This window comes from Stomoxys calcitrans, chromosome 4, assembly GCF_963082655.1.
Source record: "Stomoxys calcitrans chromosome 4, idStoCalc2.1, whole genome shotgun sequence".
Lineage (NCBI taxonomy): Eukaryota > Metazoa > Arthropoda > Insecta > Diptera > Muscidae > Stomoxys > Stomoxys calcitrans.
The window spans coordinates 181,083,723-181,106,756 of NC_081555.1; the positions used below are offsets into that span (position 1 = coordinate 181,083,723).

Consider the following 23,034-nt stretch of genomic DNA (forward strand, 5'->3'; position numbering starts at 1 on the left):
TTATTATGTTCATTTTTATATGCTATATTTTGGCCAAAGAAACCCAAAAAAAAAAAATCAAATGTGATAGCCTTGTCCAAAAAAACGAAGTATTGCTGTTTAAGCTAAATAATTAGATAATTGTAGTTTGTAAATTTCTATCATATCTACTAACTTTTTTTTAGAACTTGGCCAGAACGTGCTTTTCACTATCAGTCAAGTAATGATTATACATTTCTGTGTAAATGTAAATGTAAAATTCAGCCATGACTGATGGTTATGTGTACATGTGACGCATACACCCTTATTTTTATCAATACTATTACAATGACCACGCATCATAATGTGCCATGTAAAGTCCCCATCAGTGTTCACTAAAGGAGGTTAGCTCACTTGCCCAAATGATGGAATTGCCTAATTCCAGAGTTGTATTCAAATTCCACTAGAACGTCCAATGCTTGGTTTGGATTTTAAAATTTTTTCACATTTTGTTCCTTTTCCACATTTGAATTGTTTTAATTTATAATTTACACGTTTATAATAATAAATCTTTTGATTCTGTGGCTGTTACACATGGTAATGCAAATATTGGTTTGCCCAAAAAGTAATTGCGGATTTTTTAAAAGAAAGTAAATGCATTTTTAATAAAGCTTAGAATGAACTTAAATCAAATATACTTGTTTTACACTTTTTTTCTAAAGCAAGCTAAAAGTAACAGCTGATAACTGACAGAAGAAAGAATGCAATTACAGAGTCACAAGCTGTGAAAAAATTTTTCAACGCCGACTATATGAAAAATCCGCAATTACTTTTTGGGCAATCCAATAGAAACTAAAATGTCAATTAGGAAGTGTTCAGAAATTTTACAGACTAATGGGAATTTGCGCCACCATCACCACAGGGTTGTGTCGTAGATTTCGTTGTTGTTGGGCAAGTGATCTTACCTTCTTAATGCAACCATGAGACTGCCTTCTTAAATCAACTATGGTCCCAATTACAAAAAGCATACGCAGTTGTAGAGAAGAGTATGCATAAAAAGGTACAAATATGCAACCAAGAGATGAGAGATTGGTTAGTGTTGTAAACGGTTACTTTGGGGACTTAATCGAAATACTTGCTGTTTTCTAACACAAAACTTTGGGAAAATCGCAAAATATATATACAAAATTGATATATATTTTACACGTGTAAAAAATGTTAAACTTTGTATCATTTCAAAGAAATTTATCAATTAATTCTATTAAAATTTCAAGCTATGAGCTGTAATATAGCCACGGTAAACGAGATGCTGCGTTCGCGAACTGAAAATTTGTTGTAAAAATCACTACCACTACAAACACAAATCTAAATTCAAAAGAAGAAAGGTGTGCCCAGCACAAACTTAATAAGCCCAAACTATAAATCGAATTGGAAAGTGCATAATTTAAATAGGCTATTTTGTAGTATTGGCTCTCGGAGCTTCGCTAAACTTGTCTTGGTCTCTATGAAAATACCATGTAAGACTCGTAAGGGGTTTCGGCCACACGCACTGCTCTGATTTTCGGTACTTAACAAAATAAATAAAAAAAAAAAAAACAAAACGCAACAACAACGACAGCGATGCGTTGTTGTCCGATGTCGTAGTTGGCTTACAGTGGTTGTGAGTAGTGGGTGTCAAATCTGTCCGTCTGCATTGAATAGCTGATATTAAAGTTGAAAGTTGAGAGAAAATTAGTATTTGCTGACCTTGTAATGCGCAAGCAAGCAGAATTATACCTTAATGAAAAAAAAAAACCGTACAAAAAGTCAGTCAGACAAACAAAATAAACATTTCTCAACATTTTTAGCATCTTTCGTGTTTTGGGGATTTTATTTTCCCCCACCGAATGACGTTGTTGTTGATAGAATGTTGTGACGATAGAAACAAAAACCCTGTTGGAGAAGGCTACACAAAAAACTGAACTGAAAAAACTTAAAAAACCAAAGAAGGCGAAGACTTTACAGACATTCATGATTTAAGTGAATTTGTATGCAAATTAAATCAAAATGAGTGTTTTCAATGACTTCCAACGTTTGTGGATGGAGCGTTTTCCCCAGAGTTCGCTGTCCGATGCATGGGAACAGGATGTTCGGGCCAGCCTCGAAAGGCACAAGTCGAAAATAAACGAGCTAACCAAAGAACTGGAACAGGAGACAATGTATGTGGAATATTTAGAACGTTTGTTATCCGATGTAGAGAAATATCGTGAATCTGGAGGTGATCCCACAAGTTTGTTCGAGGCAGCCACCAATGTGGATAATAGCGCAGGGGATTCAAAATCTGCTTCCGATGACTTGGAAACAGGTGGTGATGATTTTGCAGCAGACCGAAGTTCGGTAAGAAAAATATTTAAATATCAATAAGAACCATTACATAAGAAGATATCATGTTAAATCTATAAAATGACTATATTTGCTCAATGTTGGAAAAACTCTTCGTCTGAGTGTAATCATCGCAATGGAAGCATATGTTTTCCCCCTTTTTTTAGCACTCAATAATGTCCATGCTGCAAACTCAACCGATGAACTTCTCCACAGCTTTGGTTGACATCATGTGTTCAGGCTGCTTGTCATACCGAGCTCACCTGCACTTCTTGGTCGTGTTAGTATTTGTTTATTGACGTGTTCATCGAGAGGTGATGAAAACTCTGATTTATTTTTTATATATTTTTGTTAAATAGTAGGTAATTGCAAGCCTACATTATAGTTGGCAATGATGATTCTTGCTTGACATATTCGTATAAAAATGTGCATTAAAGCATCATCCTTAGTTTGTTAGCGTTTGTTTACTATAGGAAGGATGCATGGGTTAGCAGAGCTACCTAGCATGCAGGCATACCGGCTGAGTTGTTTACCAGGAGAGAACATTTAAACAACTGTGAATACCTATTCTCTTATAGGCGAGCAAATCCGTATCGGTCTATACGACCAATCGCCGCAGGACCATGTTGGCCATTGGTTATATAAAGGCGCCAATAGCTCGCCTTGTCGTATCGTCGAGTATCATAGGCACTCAGTATTTAAGCAAGAGCCTGTGCCACCCGGCCTCTCACTGAAACGCTGCACTCGGCCTCTCACCGAAACTCTAGTTGCAACTACTTCATATGGAGCATTCCACTATCCTCAACCTGTGGATGAGCTCGGTAGCTCCCAGCTAACCTTCTCGTGAGTTCTAGCCAGTGTGATGCTCATAGTTATCCCGTGCCGGGTCTAATATGGCTATAACAATGATTAGTATGTAATGACTTGCTTTTTCTTCAGATGTTAGGGTTATTATGTTACGACATTAATTGGCCGTTGAAAGCCGACAAGTAAGGTCCACAGATCTTACAAGAAACAAACTTTGTTTCTATCTTTCTTACAATAAACAAAAAGTAATTCAATTAGCATATGAAGTAATAACTCGGTATGATTCACATAATTCGTTGTTTAATATAGCATATTATCGCCTGATATAAATAAATCTAACCATGTGCGATTTCAATACATAACCATTACATTATTAATATATAGTGATCTGTACTAATACATGTACCGTGCATTGTGCGTTTCTTGAAAATGGTACGTACGTTGTCGGTATGGAGTCAATAGATACTTTAGCTTGCACCACGATTTATATTTGGTATTGTATGATTGATTGAATGGTCATTGCTATCTAGCATAATTATTGCTAGAGTCATCATCTATTAATATTGCTTTTTGCTGTCATAATAATGTGCTAATGGATGGATGGTGGGAAGAAACTCAAAATTATATACAGTACCGTGTACCCCCATAATTATCTGGTAGTTTTAAAACAACTTCAATTACCAGGCGCTCATGTCAGTCAAGAACGCTTTTTCTTCTCAGCTGTATCGTTGCGTTCGCTCTCTAGACTTGATATTTACCACCACCCAAAAGGGTGTTGGGGCGCAGTAGAAGGGAATATAAAGAGAAACCGAATTAAAAACACAACAATAAAAACAACAACAAACCAATACCATAATAATAAAAGTATGGCACAAAAAAAGTAAAGTAAAATTATTTATCTTATCTCGATTGTCGTCGTTTTATTTCATTTCGTTTAGGAAAAACAATTGAGACGAGAAATGGCTGACTGTTTGTTGTAGAATATCATCATTGTCGTCACTTAACAAATGTGTTGTGTTCTTTCGACAGATTTTGCACTATTCATCAATATAGTGACTAGGTGTCACATCACTCTCGTTCTACGCAGCTGGCGAGAGGTGGCCAAATTGTCCACTTGCACCCTTTTACATGGACTTGCTACATCTCTCTTTTTATATTCCTTTTCGGCAACATTCCTTGCTCTGCTCATATGCTACAACCCTCCAAACATTTGGAAGTGATTTTCTCACTCCCTCCCAAAATAGTCACTTTTTAGGTCCTTTTTTATGATAATTTGTAGAGATTTCATGATTTAAAACGACAAAATACATTACTATTGGAATTCTATCATTCATATTTCGCTAAGTATTGTAGTTTCTCATAATCAACTGTTATTGTTACAAATTTAAAAATAAGATTTTTGTTGTTGTTTTGGATCTCAAAATTCAAAAAAAAACCCCACACAAGAGAATGTATGTTTACTGAGCCTTCTGTAATGAAGAAATACTCGCACCATAGGGGGACGGCATACGCCTCCCAATCGTAAGGTTCGCTGTTCAAAGCCCAGTCAGGGAGAATCATTGCAAATAAAAACTTCAAATATTAATCTCGGTTTGAAAAAGAAATAAAAATAAGCTTCACTTTAATAGGTAAAGAAAACATTAGGTGAAAATATAGTTATTTCTATTAATGACGTTGATAATCGAATTTCACCCTATACCTTACTCACCCTATACCTATATCGCCAAATGGCACGTTTTCTCCCGTACCGAGACACCAAGGAGAGCAAACAAATGATATCGCCTGAGATGGTTGTCAACTTCCTTGAGTGCAGATTTTTAGTGACTCGCACGATAGAAAATGTTTGCCGGGAATGTCTATGCACTCGTTGCTGTTATCTGCACTTCGTCTACCCCTCCTCCTTCTCCCCATTACAGAAGGTGGAGGAGAAGAGCAACTACTCAGCCACTGCCGCAGTTGGAACAGAACAGAGCATTTTGAATTGTTCAGTTAATACCATGTCTTCGTAGGGTTTACCCGCACATTTTTTCTTGTTCTAGTCGTAAATTCTGCGGACCATTGAGTAACAAAAAAGCTATCTCAAAAAAAAAATTTCCTTTAACTCCCCCCGCCTACGTGTCGTGGCTAATAGGAAAAATACAATTGTGAAACAAAAAAAAAACAAATAAATTGCTAAAACTTAATAACAGAAGTCATTGATCCACTTATCCATCCAGCCATAATATATTGAAAACATAAAATGTACACCAACAGGGTGGAGTAGTTCGTGCGTTTGTGTGTGTGTTTGTGTGTTTCGCTAGTTTGTCTGGAAATGTGCTTATCATTTGATTGTGTCTGTTGCATAGATTTTCAATATTTCAACGTCTTTATGAAATTACACTAAAATCCAAAACCGAACGTGGCACCACAGCACAATCTCCAGAGGCCAGCAGCAACCAGCGTCTTCCATTGCAGTATTTGCCAGACAAAATGTCATCTTTTAAAGAGAAGTTCAAACTGTGGCGCGGGGTAAAGTCTACAAGAATAAAACAACTTATATATATATATATTAGTATAACTTAGATGTATCTACATTTGCCCAATTCACATGTGGGTGTGAGAGTGTTTGCGTGTGTGTGAGTGTGCATTTGTATGTTTAGTAAATATTTTGCTTTCAATTCCTAATACTATTTACATTCTGCTCGTCACTACGACACTCCGGTACTGAATGTAAATGTTTCAATTTTCATTAACCGAATCAAAGAATATTGTGCGTGAGTCATGTAAAAACGGTTTCGAAAATATTTCGATTGCAAATTGTGTGGGTCAGCTACGATATGGTGGTTCTTCTTTCAATGAAAACTCAATGAACTTGCACAGTAGCGATTGGACACAAGATCCAAGTAAATAGCAACATTCAGTTGTTTAGACGGCATACTGTTTTTTGTGTGTTTGGAAATGAGACGACAAATAAATTGATTTATATTAAACTAATGTTTACCACATGTGCCTTCTTTGCTCTCGTATGCACATGTATTTCTTTCATGACTCGTTTTGCAACAAATCGGAGTATATATTTCCGAAACGACTTAAGCTGCTATTATACGGTCAGACTTGTTTCATTCATTATGAGCTGTCACTTTCTGTTATGACTTGTCTTATTTACGTCAAATACGAGTAGAGCGCGTTCTTATCGGCATGTATTCCCATATGTATTATACTCTTTTTTTTATAGATATGCAGATATGTGTCTACATGTATGTTCGATTAAAAAAGAGCTTGATTTAATCGAAAAAGTTGCAAACATATATTTCAAAATCTATTTTCGTACGCGTCCCACCAGGTGTACTACTTTGAGAGTTGCTATATTTGAAATTACATATGACATGTCTGATCGTGTAATAGCAGCTTTAGTTTACATTTCTTGATTATCGTAAAATTCTAAAATGGTTTTTTTAACAGTTTGCGATTCTCTGTACGTCTGACCGCCCATCAGTTGGCACAGGTTCGTATTATTTCCATATGCAGGTAAATTTCTTTAATGGACATACTCGGACTTCGTATGGATACGCAAATGCAAATTTTACCCATGAACACTCCATTGAGGAACAGGGGCAAGCTTCTCACATATCAATAAGTGCTGTCCGATTCAATTTTAAGCGCAATCATAAGGGGTCTCCATTTTATAGCTGAGTCCGAGCGGCGTGCCGCATTGCGACACCTCTTTGGGGAGAAGTATTTTGCCAGCATTGGGAGGCGATAACCACCATTGAAAATGTTTTCTGTTGTTCTCGGTGCCACAGGTGGACATGCTGACCTCTTCACGACGGTAGCCTCCATGGTGGCCTCGTATGGATATAGCTGCCATATAATCTGATCACACGATTTAAGGTCTTGAGCCCCAAAAAAGCAAGTTTTTCGTCAGAAGCGACGAAATGATGTTTTCCGTTCCCCTGCTCGATATGATGTAGATGGAACAATAGTTGAACGTAGCTGTCAAAGTACACCGTCTATGAATTGCACGTCTTGATGCTCTTAAAGACGCATTTATTATTCGTTGAAACTTGAAACAGTGAGTTGTATTGTACTCCTCCAAAGCCCTGCCGGCCATGAATCCATACTGTATTTAGCTGACACATAGAACGAATGGCTCTTGAGACCACAAAAAGGCCCATTTTTTATATGGCACGCTGCTTGAGACAAGTAGACAGACAAGGATGCCATCGTTTTTTAGTCCCATAAATACAAAGTTTGTTACAAAGGACAATGTCCTAATGTCCCACCGGTTTTTTTATTAAAATTAGAATATTTGGTTTTTACTTATTACATCTTATAGAAAGATGCCAACTTTGGTTCGTTTACAAATCCTCCTTCTTGGTGTATATCGGTTTGGATTGTGAAGCTAATTTGCACTCAAACATCCAATTAAGGAACAGCAGACTTGCTTTTCTCAGGATAATGAGCTCTATCAGAAATAAACTTTAATGATGACAGACAAATAGACGGCAGTACATATCGGAATCGGATACCAATTTAAGCCACCGTAGCACAGAGGTTAGCATGTCCGACTATGACGCTGAACGCATGGGTTCGAATCCTGGCGAGACCATCAGAAAAAAATTTTCAGCGGTGGTTGTCCCCTCCTAATGCTGGCAACATTTGATAGGTACTATGTCATGTAAAACTTCTCTCCAAAGAGGTGTCGCACTGCGGCACCGCGTTCGGACTCGGTTATAAAAAGAAGGCCCCTTTTCATTGAGCTTTAACTTGAATTGGACTGCACTCATTGATATGTGAGAAGTTTGCCCCTGTTCCTTAGTGGAATGTTCATGGGCAAAATTTGCAATTTGCTTCCGTTTTCTGATTGCAGGCATGTTAAGAGAGTTCATATAGAATAAAATTGTTTGGAGTAATTGTGGTCTCCACGCACCATGTGAGCATGTCCGTCTATGACGCCAAACGCCTGAATTCAAATCTTGGCGTGAACGTCAGAAAGTTTTTCAGTGGTGGTTATCTCCTTACTAATGATGGCTACATTTGTGAGGTATTCTGCCATGTTAAAACTTTTCTACCAAGTGATATCGCTATGGGGCTCGCCGTTCGGACTCGGATTAAAAATGAGGCCGCTTATAGTTGAACTTATACTTGAAAATTGATTTCAAAAGGAAAAACTATCGGAAAATCTTATCTAGTAGAAGTCCAGTCGATGATTGGCTTATTTGGAAGCTATATCAGTCATGAATCTTTATAAGCTTAATCACAGGATGCGCTTATAAGGTGAGCTCATGCGAACAGCTGAGTACAATTTTTTTTATTTTTATTTTGCATTAAATCTACATGACAAATGCTTGTTAACATAGATGTGATTTTTTCTAATATCCTAAAACGAAGTTTTATTTGATCCGAGATTCCACACAAAAGCAACAAAACAGTGTTATAATGATGAAAATACAACAATCAAACACATTTGAACAAGATAAATTATAAAACAACGTTTATTTCTAAAACCACTTTGACATTTGCATTTACGTCATGTGGGCTTCGTTGGAGGAAGGTTTTTGTTGTTGTGCTAATGACGGTACCTCTTAGGGCAAGTTGGCTTCGTTGAAAGTAGGTTTTTGTTGTTGTGCTAATGACGGTATATCTGTTTCTTGTGATCTGTTTCTAAAATGTGTAGCATTGACTGGACCAATAAACAAATGTCGTGTGGTCTCTGGTTACTTACTTCTAACACGTTGCCTTCAATTCCAGACTATGCTCTGAGGCAGTTGCATATACCAGAAAATAGTAAGGCCATAGTTTGTTAAATGCTATGGGCGGATTCTTGCTCTCTCTAGATTATTAAGATCTCACCTCATACCATAATCGTACAATTATACCGCAAGATACTCAAAGACGTCCGAAGACAAATGAAAACTGATCTCGACGAGCTAGAAGTGGTCTCAACGATGGAAGCAAGCGATGAAATGGACGAAGGTGTAAGGACAGATTTGAGAGCCACCTCGAAGTAAAGCGGAAGAGGTGCCAAGGTAGATTTGATACTCAGCGGTAATATGGTGGGGTTTTAGTTGGTAAGGCGGAATGTAAAGATGACATAACACATAAGTGACGACTAATGTGCATGCAGCAATGCATTTTCCCTTCCTAACCCAAATCAATCAGAAAAAAAGACAAAAGAATAAATAAAAAAATTGTACAGTTATTTGCATATGACACGTTATCGGTGTAATCCGGAGGAGATGAACTAGAGATTAAACAAACAAAGTAATTCCCATCTCTAAGACCTCGGATGGAGGATCGATTTCGTGATGTCCCCCGAAAGCTTGATGTGGCTGACTGTGTCAAAATTCGTAGAAGGTCAAGAGCCACACTTTGAAAAAATTGCAATAACATGTGCGAAGCATTTTGTCAAAAGAAAATATCGATAAATATGCATATTTATATAGATCCAAATCTGAATCGATTTTTTTTCGAATTCATTACAAATCTTCCCCCCATCTTACTTTGAGCCTGTGCAGAATTCTGTGAAATGGAAGTGTAAATCAAGACCTATTGTAGTAACATTAAATTGTGTAAATATTACATATATATATCAGATATACATATATATATATATATATATATATCTGAACCGATTTGTTTCAAACATCCATATTTTCTTTTTCTGTACCTTTTGTCATCGGTCTATCTGTTGATTTAAACGACACTTTTGGGGTAAATCGTATGCATTACATTCGGCAAGTTCTCAAGAAGATTTCTTTTAGTCTTAAGACCATACTTGATATGTCCAGACGAGCTTGGACCATGAATGTTGAAAATGTATAGGCGTAACTTAATGGGAAGTAGCAGAGAATGTATAATTCAACATTTTACCCAAATTGAATATGAGTTATTTATATGAGAGCTATAATTTAATTTGTGTTACCTTACTCGGGCGTTAAGACCTGACAAGGCCGAAATCACGATCACTGTATCCTGCCTAATGCATTTTGCACATAACATTTTGCCTTAATATTTTAAAGGGTATTTGTTGCATTGCTTTTCTTTCATTAACAAAATGAAATAATTTTGTGACCAAAATAAAAAGAAGCGCAAGGACAAATGACAGAAGGATTATATTTATATTATAATTGCTGTATTAGGGTTTATTGTTAAATTTCTAATTCATCTATTTGTAATGTTTTTTGAGTGGAGCTGTTATTATTGATGTGCATATTTTTCCTATTTTTTCTTGTAGAAGTCTAGTTTGAACTTGAGAGAGTCTAAGAATGGCACTAAGGAGCAAAACAATCGATTATCACTAAATACAGATAACAAATATACAGGGACAAGTGGTAGCAGTGGTAAAAATGGAAAAAATAATCTTCCACCATCATCGACTTCTAGCGAAGAGCGCACAAGCGAAAAGGAGGATAAAGATGTAGGCACCGAAAAGGGCAAAAGAAATAGTGATGAAAACGGTGCACTACATCAGTGTATAAGTGAACTAGCTGCATCGATAGCCTCCAATGAGGATAGTACCGCTGCGGAAAAACCTTCCAAGAGCACATCACATTTTGTAACAGTTATTGAAGTGAAGGAAAGCAAGATAAATATGGATCAAAATAATCCTTCATTGTCAATGGATCAGGGATCAGATGTGGGAGCTGATCACATACCCTCAACATTTAGTAGTTTCGAAAGGAAGCCTTCGGCGCCACCACTGTCGCCATCAATGTCTTCGTCTGCACATGCAGCCGCATTATTAGAGGCAAATAAGAAAAAAATGCCTCCTCGGTGAGTGAAATTCTTTGTTTTTACATGTGTGCATAGTTTTAGTAATTAATTTGTTTTTTCTAGTCCTCCACCTAAGAATATCCGACGCGTGGAACCACCAACTATTCCTGGTACTTTGCTGTCGTCTTCCCCCAAACGAGATAGTGCATTTGCAGGAAGCTCTATTCCCCTGCCATCTAGTTCTGGCAGTTTATCATCATCTGACAGCCCTGCCAATTCATTGGAACGCAACGTTAAGCCATCGGATATTTTGCGACAGAAATCCTCCGAATCAATGGAGGGCAAAACATTTAGCCAAAATCGAAAGACCACCCCAGATATGAATAAATTCATGAACACCACAGAATTATTGGAAGAGTTGGGTCAAAAGATCAGTAAAACTGAAAGTTTGGAAAAGACCAAACGGCCAGAATTAAGTTACAGTCACAGTCCAACGGGTAGTTTGGGACGAACTGGTCCTAACGTTCAAAGTGTCCCGGGAGTGAATAGATCGGCACAGGGAAGACCAGGTGGACACCCGTTGACAGGGTCGTCTCCAACAAGCAGTATGAACAAAAATGCCAAACTCACTACAGCTGACAATTCATCAACGGGTAGTTTGGATAAAAAGTCTAGAACGTCATTACAACCAGGAGATGCTGACGCTTCTATCGGCCAGGGACGTAACGTTGGGTCAAAAGAATCGCTGTCCTCGCAAGGCATATCTGAAATTGTATGACCTTCCAAAAGTATGCTTCCATATGGGCACTAAAACTTGTGAACTTCTTTCAGATCAAAAGCTATGAATCCGTCTCATCATTAAGTTCGGAAAGTGTTAGAGCCAATCAGATGACAGAGAGTGAACAAGAACATTTATATGATACCGTGCCATTGGATAATGGCGATGATGAGTATGTCTACATCAAGCCTGACCGCGCAGGATCCTTCTCTAGTCGTGACGATTTATCAACCCCTGGTAGTGTTATACCTATGAGTTCCAACATACATTTGAGTAGCCAGGCGAGTTTTACAGATCCAGAATCTCCAGGCCGATCTGCTAATTACGTGAATTTTGGATGTTTCACACAGTATGTATCAATTATTCAGTTAAAACTGCACGTTGTATTCATGCATGAGCATTTTTTTTAGAGAAAACAATGAAACTCGTTCCAGTTCCATGGACAGCGACGGAGAGTATGAGAATGGTATGCCCATTATGCGCACCATATCTCATGAAGAGCATAATACACCAGCCCCAGGTGCTTTGCGAAAGGTAAGGCAACAAAACATGCGATCCTGTATCTTATGTAATTGGCTTAAAGTATTATTTTTTACACTTTTTTTTTGTAAAATTCATGCGAAAATTCGTAATGGAATTTGTTTTATTGACGACTAGTCACAATTCTATTATTTCATCAATGGAAGTTTTTATTAGTTTTTGCCGTCGTCAAAATGTGTGCGATAAACCAAACCAAAGGAGCACGTGAGGCATTTAGCCTCCACATATTGACAGTTTATCGCAATGGAGTTATTTCGTAGTGCTTATCTGCAATTAAAAAAAAGGGTTTATTTACCAAGGGGAAAACAAAAAAACCTGAACTCATTAACGCCGCATGGGTAGAAATATAACCAAGAATGGAGCTGTCTTAGAAAAATTCTTGCTCAAGTTAGGAAAGAGGTATCCCAATGCACTTTGGATTGGCGTTATCTTGGCGAATAAAACTATGTAATATCCCCGTCATAAAAGGTCATGTTTTGGGGAAAATTGGCTTGTCGAAAGTCAGAAATTTTTTATTGCTCAAAAATTCCAATAAAAAATTTTTCTAAAAATACTTGTGGGTGAGATTTTTGGAATCCGAAATTTCTGTAAATACTTGTGAGTGAGATTTCTGGAAACCCTTTTATTGTATTCTTTCCTTTGGAATATTTTTTCTCAAAACATAGTGTTTTATGAAAGTAAAAAGTTTTTTTTTTAAATTTTTCAAAAATAATTTTTTAAAAAAACAACATTTTTGTTGAGAGAATGTTCAAAATGACTACGTCAATATAAATGCCCTAAGTAACAAATATTTGAGATCTGACAAGGGAATCAAGGGTCAGGCGTTAATGTGTTTATTTGGTCCAAATAAAAGAACCTAAACTTAATTTATTAATAATAGACGTATGTATTCTTATTTTGTTTTATTCTTTTCATATCTATTTCTTTCTTTCATTTGGATTAATACGCTGCTCATTACATTTATAGCGGGTCTTACATAACACTATGCAACAAAGCCACAAAATGAAAGTGTATCTCCCTAATCACAACCTATGTATTGTAATTTATTTAGACTTTTCCGGTGTGCGTTTCTTAGAGAAAATCTAGCCATTCGAAATATTGCACATAACTATGTATTCTGAAATTAAGATTTTATTTTAGAGACAAAAAAAAAGATTATAAAAACTTGTTTTTGTTGTAGCCACAAGCTTCCCACAGGTGAGCAAGGTCGTTTCGGTCCCTACGACTAATCGCCGCGGCAACTTGATAGCCATTGGCTATTTAAAGGCGCCGATTACACAAATCATCAAATGTAAGTCCAGCCTCGGACAATATTAAAAAAAAAATTGTAAGCACATTTTTTTGTATGAAGAGCTCCACACAGACGAAAGCATATTTTTTGCTAAAATACAAATACGCTCTTCTTCTTCTTCATTCACTTTTTACAAGAGATTAAACATTTCATAAAAGAATTTCATAATAAAAGTTGGGACCAAGTACCTGGGGGGGCGCCCCAGCCCCAAAACCCATTAAAATAGGTCTATTTGACGATCATGACATTATGGGACTCAAATGAAAGCTTTTCGGGAGTAGATTACGAATATGATTAGGAAGTAGAAATAGGCGTTGTAATTTGTTGATAACGGTAAGGAGCGGACCCTCCACCGTTACCCCTAAAACACCACTCCAAATCAAAAGTGGACCTATAAAAACAATATGGGTATCAAATGAAAAGTATTCGGGAGTATATAACGAATGTGGGAGTATATAACGATCATGGATATTTGGGACTCGGTTTGTTTGTTCCGTATAGACTGAAAAACGGCAGAACCGATTTTCTCGAAATGTTCGCATATTGTGTAGGTTGGTCTGGAAGGAAACATAGGCTATATAATTTTTCGGTATCGGAAGGGGGACGGACCCTCCCCCTTATGCCAAAAACAAAACCCAAAATCAAAAGTGGACCGATCGGGACAATATAGGTATCAGTATAGTATAGGTATAGTAGAATACGAATATGGTATTAAAATTTGAGTATTTGTACCTATCGGGGCGCCCAAACCTGCCCCAAACAGAAATATTGGACGTTTATTTCAATATGGGGCTCAAATGAAAGGTATTCGGGAGTAGATTTCGAATCTGGCATTCCAAATCAGATCGAAGTATAGGGAGTCATGCCACCCCTCAAAAACGCCATTAGACCCGTTATGGCTATATGACTCTGGGCTGAAACGATTTTCTTAAAATTTTCATAGATTGTGTACATTTGTCTGATAGGAAACATAAGATATATAATTTTTAGATATCGGGTGGAGGCGGACCCTCCCCCATACTCCAAAAACGTCACCCATATCCGAAAATGGTCCAATGGGCACAACAAGGGTATCTAATGAAAGGTATGGGAGACCATAAAACGAATATGGTATTAAATTTCTATTTATCGCTCTCTTCCATTTGGATTTCTTTTATATTCTTTATTTTTAATGGGGGAGCCAAATATTAGGTAAATATAATAAAGTACCTCATTATGTTAAGAAATGAATTTAATTATCTGTTATACTCAGGTTACTGAAATGTTTGTATGTAATTATTTTATGGGCCTTATTGGCTTTATATTACATATTTGGTTAATAAATGAAAATGAAATGAAATTTTGGGTTCAAATGCCCAGCGGGCCCCCCACCCCAAAACTCCTCTAAACAGATATATTCGAAGTTCATGTCAATATGGGACTCAAATGAAAAGTTTAAGGCAGTAGATTACAAATATGGCATAAAACATTAGGTCCAAGTAATGGGTAAGATATATAATTTTTAGATATCGGGTGGAGGCGGACCCTCCCCCATACTCCAAAAATGTTACCCATATCCGAAAGTGGTCCAATGGGCACAACAAGGGTATCTAATGAAAGGTATGGGAGACCATAAAACGAATATGGTATAAATTTCTATTTATCGCTCTCTTCCATTTGGATTTCTTTTATATTCTTTATTTTTTATGGCTGGGGAGCCAAATATTTGGTAAATATAATAAAGTACCTCATTATGTTAAGAAATGAATTTAATTATCTGTTATACTCAGGTTACTGAAATGTTTGTATGTAATTATTTTATGGGCCTTATTGGCTTTATATTACATATTTGGTTAATAAATGAAAATGAAATGAAATTTTGGGTTCAAATACCCAGCGGGCCCCCCACCCCAAAACTCCTCTAAACAGATATATTCGAAGTTCATGTCAATATGGGACTCAAATGAAAAGTTTAAGGCAGTAGATTACAAATATGTCATAAAACATTAGGTCCAAGTAATGGGAGGTCGCCCACCTCCAAATACCCTCAAATGGGCATATTAGCCGACCATGGCTATATCGAACTCAAATGAAAGGTATTTGAGAGTAGATTGCGAATACGACATTAAAATTTGCGTTCAAGTCTAGGTGGCGCTTTTCCCCCTAATGATACGTCAAATGGGTTATTTTACCCATTATAACAATATGGAACTCAAATGAAAGGTATTTGAAAGTAGAAAACGAATTTGATATCGAATTTTGGAGCCAAGTATTTTGGGGTACGCCCTAAAGCACCCCCTAAACTGAACTGCATTTCAGTGAGGAATAAAAAACGAATTTGATATCTATTTTCAGTGCAGAGTGTCGGTTGCCGCCCCAGCCCAAATACACCCTCCAAATGGTTCATATTTACCGGCCATTGCAATATGGGGCTCAATCATAGGGCGTCATTGGCGGACATGCTAACCTCTGCGTTACGGTGGCCTCCGTATTGGAACTATAATATCCCTGGTAATAAAATTTGCATAGACTTCTACACGGATGGTTCCAAAATAGATGATGAGGTGGGTTTGGGGTGTACTCCGAAGAACTTGGACAGATAATATCGAGAAGATGGACGGGTACATTGCAGTGTGTATGAAGCGGAGATCTTTGCAATTAAAAAAGTGGTGGAATGGCTAAGGAAACACATTTTACATGTTGGTATCAATCCTAGCTCTGAAGGATATGAGGTGGCTGTATCTACCGGAACACACTTGAAGGAAACTACTCCGGTTTGCCGGGGGAATAAGTTTATTCAGGTGCGATAGGTGGAGGTCGCTTTCCAATGACTACATTCACCCGGTAGCTTTTCACTACATCTGCATTTATTTCTAATAATTTTTTTTTTTTTTCATTTTCTTAAATACGAAGCGGACGCTTTATACTTAAAAATACCAATTTGTTTGACAGTCATATGATAACAATGATGTCAACATACAACTGTTTTCTACAACAACAACGCTTTACACGCCAAATAAAAAAGTTTAATTAAGTGGTGAAATTGCTAAGATACCTGATTTTTTTTTAAAATTGTGGTCTCTTTTGTTTGCAGTAACTGACCCATCGGCGGTGACATTTGGTCATAAAGTTATAGCTGAATTTTGTACTGATTGCTAACACACTATTTTTTGGCCGATCCTAATATCTCAAAGCCTTCAAAGTGTGTTTGTCTTAGTTTTATAGTGAAAGTTTCGTCGAATTAGCTTCAGTATTTTGGTGAAAATTTTTAATTTCTTCTTCGAACTTAATTAAAGTCGAATTTTAACACATTTGCTCACATAAGGTGGGTATTAACTTCGTGTTTCACAGTGAAAATTAATATTTTTACGGTTACTTTTTGTACTTTTTTTGAAGCAAAACGATTTTCTGATTTCATTCATTAGGGCATTCCTATTATTTATGATAACATTTTAATAAATGTTTTATGTTACCAGTGAAATGTTTCTAGTTTTTCAAAAAAGTATGCGTGAAAAACATGGTTATTTCACTTAATACCAAAGTTTTTGAAAACATGGGTATTTCACTTAATACCAACGTTTTTTTAAACATGCAATTTGACTCTTCGAATTTCACTAAATATTTTCGAACATTAATCTCTGCTTTCCCATTTTCAGCATACAAAACTGCTGTTTTAGCAAACATTTTTGCTGTTTTGAAAAACTAATTTGGTTGGGTGTAGTCCTTAAAAAAATTTATTAAAATTTAGCCTTTAAATTTATTGATTTTTATACCCTACACCACCACTGTGGTACAGAGTATTATAGATTTGTGCATTTGTTTGCAACGCTAAGAAGGAGACGAGGTAGACCCATTAATAAGTATACCGATCGGCTTAGAATCACTTTCTGGCTCGATTTAGCTATGTCCGTCTGTCTGTCTGTCCATGTATTCTTGTAAACAAGGTACAGGTCGCATTTGTTTTCCGATTTTACAACATTTTGCATAAGTCTCTTTTTTAGTCCAAGGACGAACGCTATTGATTTTGAAAAAAATCGGTCCAGATTTAGATATAGCTCACATATATATCTTTCATCCGATGTGCCCTTTTAAAGCTGTAGAAGCCACTATTTTGGTCCGATCCTTACAAAATTTGGCACAAAATGTTTCCTTTGACATCCCAATATGTGTGCAAAATTTCATAAAAATCCGTTCAGATTTAGATAAACTTCCAATATATATCTTTCATCCGATATGCCCTTTTAAAGTTGTAGGAGCCACAATTTTGGTCCGATTTTTACCAAATTTAGCATAATATGTTTCGTGTGACGTCTTAATACGCATGGAAAATTTCATCTAAATCGGTTCAAATTTAGATATAGCTCCCATATATAACTTTCATCCGATTTGACCTATTGAGGCTGTAAAAGGCTCATTTTTGCTCCGATCTTTACCAAATTTCGCACGAAGTGCTTTTTGTGACGTCCCAATATGTATGAAAAATTTCATCAGAATCGGATCAGATTTATATATAGCTCCCATATATATCTTTTATTTGATATGCCCTTTTAAAGCTGTAGTAGCCACAATTTTGGTCCCATCCTTACAACATTTTGCAGGAGATGTTTTGTTTGACGTCGCACTGCATGCTAAAAAAATCGAACCAGATTTAGGTAAAGTTCCCATATATATCTTTTATGCGTTTCCACTTTTAAGACTGTAGTAACTACAATTTTGGTCCGATCTCTACAAAATGGTGTGTTTTAATTGACATCCCAATACGTATACAAAATTTCATCAAAATCGAATCAGATTTTGATAAAACTCCCATATATATCTTTTATGCGTTTCCACTTTTTAGGCTGTAGAAGCCACAATTTTCGTACCATCGTAAGAAAATCGTAGAAGGTTCTGTTCGATATTGCAATAGGTAAATTTAGACTTAAGTGCTATAGATTAAAAGTATTAGGTAGACTCGGTGGTGTAGGGTATTATATAGTCGGCTCCGCCCGAGTTTTCCCTTTCCTTACTGGTTTTATAGAAATTTTGTCTTTAAAGATAATTTCGAGGGGGTCTGCCCCGGGCTGAAGTTTTGTCATTAGAGAATATTACGCTGAAATTTTGTATTTGGAAAAATTTCATTAAAATTATGTTTTACTAAGAATTTCATTACAATTTTGTCCTTAAGAAAAAATAATTTTAAGGAGGCCAAAATGTTGTCGTTGTAGAATTTCAAAACAAGAAATTTTCTCATTTTTAAAATGTTACTGATATTTTTTCTTTAGATAAAATCATTTGGGGTTGGGATCGGGCCCAAAGGCCCCCCTCCCAGACTACGTCCCCAATTTTTACCATAAGATATTTAGATACGTACGAATAATAAGACCTTGCATTTTAAAGTACCATTCGTAGCGATACAAAGTTACATTGAAAAATTACAATACATTTTTTTTTGTGAATTTGGTTTTGTGATCAGAGAATCAATCCACTTACACCAGACGATTTTGCATAGTGTTGTGAAAAATAAATACAATTATTGTCAATTATGAAATGATTTAAATTTTCTAATTTTACCAATTTGGTTTAGATAGTCTAATTATGCATAATATTGATGTGAAACTCTGGACAAACAATGGCCTGAATATTCTTGGCGTTGACTTTTGTTTAATATATTATATCTAGTGAATACTGCTGATAAACATTCAAAATTTCTGCTCATTATTAACATTGTTCATCATAGTTTCAGATCAAATTCTGGGGTATATACATATACAATAATATTTCTTTCTATTTTATTTTTATTTTGTGTAGATGACTATTTCTATAGATGATAATAATAATCCACTAACTTGTAATGTTTTAATTTTTTTTTTAATATCGATCTTTTTTAAAACAACACACCTACACACCTGAACAGAATCTTGTTTCAGCAATACTTGTGAGTACCACCACTTATCATCATCAAATCGAGTAATGTTCATTGTACATGTTGTTATTTGTTACACGGTGCTGGTTGTTTGTTTTAATTTGGTTTTGTTACTGCAACTCCCTCTCTCTCTCTCTCTCTGCTCCATTGCCCATTCCAACTCAAAAATGTGTAACGTTTTTCATAATTTTCACCTTGTAAATTAGTTCATCAGAGACACAGAGAGAGAGAAAGCGCGAGAGGGAGGGGAAGGGCACACTATTCCTTTAATTCCTTGATTACATTTGTTTTGAATTGTCCATCCATCTATCTTCCTGTGTTCTGGTATTGATTTTATGGTGTTTAGCATTAAAGTATAAGAAAAAACAAAAACAAAAAACCTTGGATTAGAGCTATGTGATTATTTGTAGGTTTCTGGCAATCAGCGCGGCAATAAGATACGAACAATCCTGAACAGCATCATCCAGAGTGAAACAATATATGTGGCATGTTTGAATACAATGATCCAGGTAAGTCGCACCACGACGTGTAGTCATGGCAAAAGCTACGATTCATTTCATTCTACCCTCTCAATTTCCCAGTACAAGAAAGCCATACACGCAACCTTGGCCACATCACAGCCTGTGATCAAAGAGGAGGAGGAGAACACAATTTTCTTTATGATCGAGAAGCTATACGAGTCACATTCATTGTTTTTAAGCGATTTAAAGACACTTGTAGCTCACGAGGGTGGCGATGTGCTCATAGGTGAGACATTCAAGCGCTTGTCCGAAATGGTCGATTTGTATAGTGCATTTTTGCACAACTACAATCAGGCCATAGATACGGTTAAGAAGTGCAGTGCCAATAATCCGCAGTTCAAGAAGATTGTTGCGACAATCGTCTTGAATCTGCAGACAGAGCAATCGCTAACACTCGAAGATCTGCTGCACAAGCCCGTGGCTCGAGTGCAAATAAATGCTTTGGTATTCAACGATCTCCTGGAATGTACACCTCCCAATCATCCGGACCACCATCCACTGAGACATGCGCACGATACCATTCACAAATTCCTCAAGCAGTTCAATGTGGTCAACCAGAAGCTGCCAACAGAATCGAATAAGAATCTTCGCCGCATGGTGAAGAACTCATTCATTGTGGAACTGGTGGATGGACATCGCAAATTGCGCCATCTGTTTCTATTTAACGATGTTATTGCTTGTGCCAAGTATAAGGCATCAGGTCGGGATCGCATTGACTATGAACTGAAGTGGTTCATAGCATTGAAGGATGTGGCGGTGTTTGAAGAAACCGACGGTGCCGCCGACCTAAAGGAATCTAGTCCCCCCAACATTTTGCAGCTAAAAACACAAGCATGTACTGTCAGAGACCAGCTATTAATGGAGGAAAAGGATGACAAGTCACGCAAGGCGAATGGCCTAAGATATGGAGATAAATACCGTAGGAAATTGGCAGATCTGGAATCACAATTAGTACTGGCCTCACCCAATTTGGTTTTTAGAATTGGCAACAAGGCCACCAATAAAAGCGTCACTTTCTTCTTGAGTTCCGATTTCGAACGTACACAGTGGATAGAGTCCATTTTAAGTTTACAGGTAATAACGGCAAAGATGGAAAACTTTTTCCAAAAACATTTCATTTTTTTTATTTTATTTTCTATAACAGCAAACTTGTAATATTCCCGGTGCCAGTAGCATAAATGCCCTCGAGGTACATGCATTCATCGTAGCGATGCAGAAGAGCATGAAAACCGAAATGGGATCGTATTTAATGCGTAATACCAACGACGAAAGTCTTCTTGTGGGCGATCTGCATATGACTGTGCAGAGTCTTACCGGCCTAGAGAATCCAGCCGATTTGTATATCATCATAGAAGTCGATTCATATGGTCATTACTTCCGCAAAGCGGGAACCAAAATGATATGTCGAACTATAAATCCGGTTTGGAACGAGAGTTTTGTTGTTGAGCTGGAAGGCAGTCAAAACGTGCGCATATTACTCTACGCATTGCAAGAAAGGCCCATTTTAAAATCGAAGCATGTCCTTAAGGTAAGTACGTCCGTTAATTGTTTGCGCTGTCATAACTAACACCAAGCATATTCTCCATTCAATGCGCAGTTAAGTCGCAGCTGGTTAAAAGAAACACCACAGTCAAGAGTCGTGAAATTGGGCGATAACTTAATTTTGAATACTATTTTACATTTCGTACCTGGTGAAGTGACTTTAAGGCGTGTGCCTACATCAAAGCCGGGAGCTCTCTTTGGTGCCAAAATGCAACAAGTTTTAAAGTAAGCTCCTATTCCTATCTCTAACGAAACGAACCAGGTTTAATTTTGTTCACCCATTTTAGACGTGAAAAGCGAGACATTCCATTTATTATAAGTGCCTGTATACGTGAAGTGGAAAAGCGTGGTATGTCCGAAGTTGGCATTTATCGTGTCAGTGGTTCCGCATCTGACTTGGCCAAGTTAAAGAAATCATTTGAGACAAGTAAGTTAATTGTGTTCATGGATGCTTTCCACCACCTTGCCCACACCGAGTAAATTGTATTTCAATCCCCCCATTACAGATCCCTACGAAGCCGAACAATTATTAAAAGATGTTGATATTCATTCAGTGACTGGCATTCTAAAGTCATATTTACGTGAATTACCCGAGGCTCTGTTCCCCGATGTGTTGTATCCAAAATTTTTTGAAACCTTCAGTCGGTTTACCAACAACAACGAAGCCGAACGTATCAGTGTGCTGTTAGTGGTATTCGAAGAACTGCCACCGGCTAACAAAGCATCAATAAATCATATCTTAGATCACTTAATAAGGTAAGAAACACTGTTTGAAATGTATGTAATTTCTTCAAAATTTGGTCACATTTTAAAGATTTGTGATGTTTATGTTTATGCCATTTCAATGGCCAATATTGAAATATCTTCGAAATTTTAAAAACTGTTTTTAAAAAAAGCGGTTTATTATAAATAGATATTTTACAGCAAACCGGGTGTAACTAATAGGGCAACATATAAAGATGGGTTTTCACTCAAACAACCCTAACGACACATTAATTCTGTCACTCGAATGGGTGAGAGTGATCCGACTCACCCAAGCCTTCGTTTTTCCATTATGAAATCAGCTGATTTTGACTTACAAACGAAAGAAAATGGCTCATTTTCAGTGACACAAAGTTAGTTAGACAAGCTGTGAAACTTTACTCACCCACGAATCAAGAGAATTAATCTCTATTTCAGTTCATCTGAAAACTTTTCCAGCCTTGCCCAAACATAAATCGTGTCCAAAACCCCACTGTATTATTATGATGGCTATTGTGATGAAAGGAGGCGAATCGTGGCGAGACCATCAGAAAAAAATGTTCAGCGGTGGTTTTCCCCTCCTAATGCTGCCAACATTTGTGAGGTACTATGCCATGTAAAACTTCTCTCCAAAGAGGTTGTTGTTGTTGTAGCAGTGTGTTGTACACTGAGGCGGCAGACCTTGCCTGCCGATGAAGGAATCTATCGGGTCAATCTGGTACGTGCAACCCGCAGCCATGGGATTATCTCCAAAGAGGTGTCGCACTGCGGCACGCCGTTCGGACTCGGCTATAAAAAGAAGACCCCATATCATTGACCTTAAGCTTGAATCGGACTGCTTATGAGCAAATTTGCAATTGCATGGACTCGGGCACTCGGGCCTTAGGGGGTGGCGCAGCACTAGCAGAGCAAATTT

At 37.1% G+C, this 23,034-nt stretch overlaps 1 protein-coding gene across 5 annotated transcripts in view; it reads left to right on the top strand.

The window, feature by feature from the left end:
• Nucleotides 1-1,066: 1,066 nt before the first annotated feature.
• LOC106083002 (active breakpoint cluster region-related protein) overlaps nucleotides 1,067-23,034 on the top strand; it is a 32,618-nt gene continuing 10,650 nt past the window's right edge. The window contains exons 1-13 of one of the 5 annotated variants that reach the window (XM_013245792.2): nucleotides 1,069-1,255; nucleotides 1,806-2,334; nucleotides 10,343-10,881; nucleotides 10,945-11,593; nucleotides 11,653-11,948; nucleotides 12,010-12,133; nucleotides 19,306-19,326; nucleotides 19,725-19,823; nucleotides 19,896-20,909; nucleotides 20,980-21,363; nucleotides 21,433-21,602; nucleotides 21,665-21,804; nucleotides 21,884-22,133. In XM_013245792.2, coding sequence (XP_013101246.2) covers nucleotides 2,005-2,334; nucleotides 10,343-10,881; nucleotides 10,945-11,593; nucleotides 11,653-11,948; nucleotides 12,010-12,133; nucleotides 19,306-19,326; nucleotides 19,725-19,823; nucleotides 19,896-20,909; nucleotides 20,980-21,363; nucleotides 21,433-21,602; nucleotides 21,665-21,804; nucleotides 21,884-22,133 — 4,016 coding nt within the window. In that variant the 5' untranslated portion in view covers nucleotides 1,069-1,255; nucleotides 1,806-2,004. Of the gene's footprint in view, nucleotides 1,256-1,300; nucleotides 1,476-1,805; nucleotides 2,335-5,151; nucleotides 5,635-10,342; nucleotides 10,882-10,944; nucleotides 11,594-11,652; nucleotides 11,949-12,009; nucleotides 12,134-19,305; nucleotides 19,327-19,724; nucleotides 19,824-19,895; nucleotides 20,910-20,979; nucleotides 21,364-21,432; nucleotides 21,607-21,664; nucleotides 21,805-21,883; nucleotides 22,134-23,034 lie in introns of those variants that run through there. The other 4 variants (XM_013245794.2, XM_013245795.2, XM_013245796.2 and 1 more) reach the window with 4 other exon arrangements.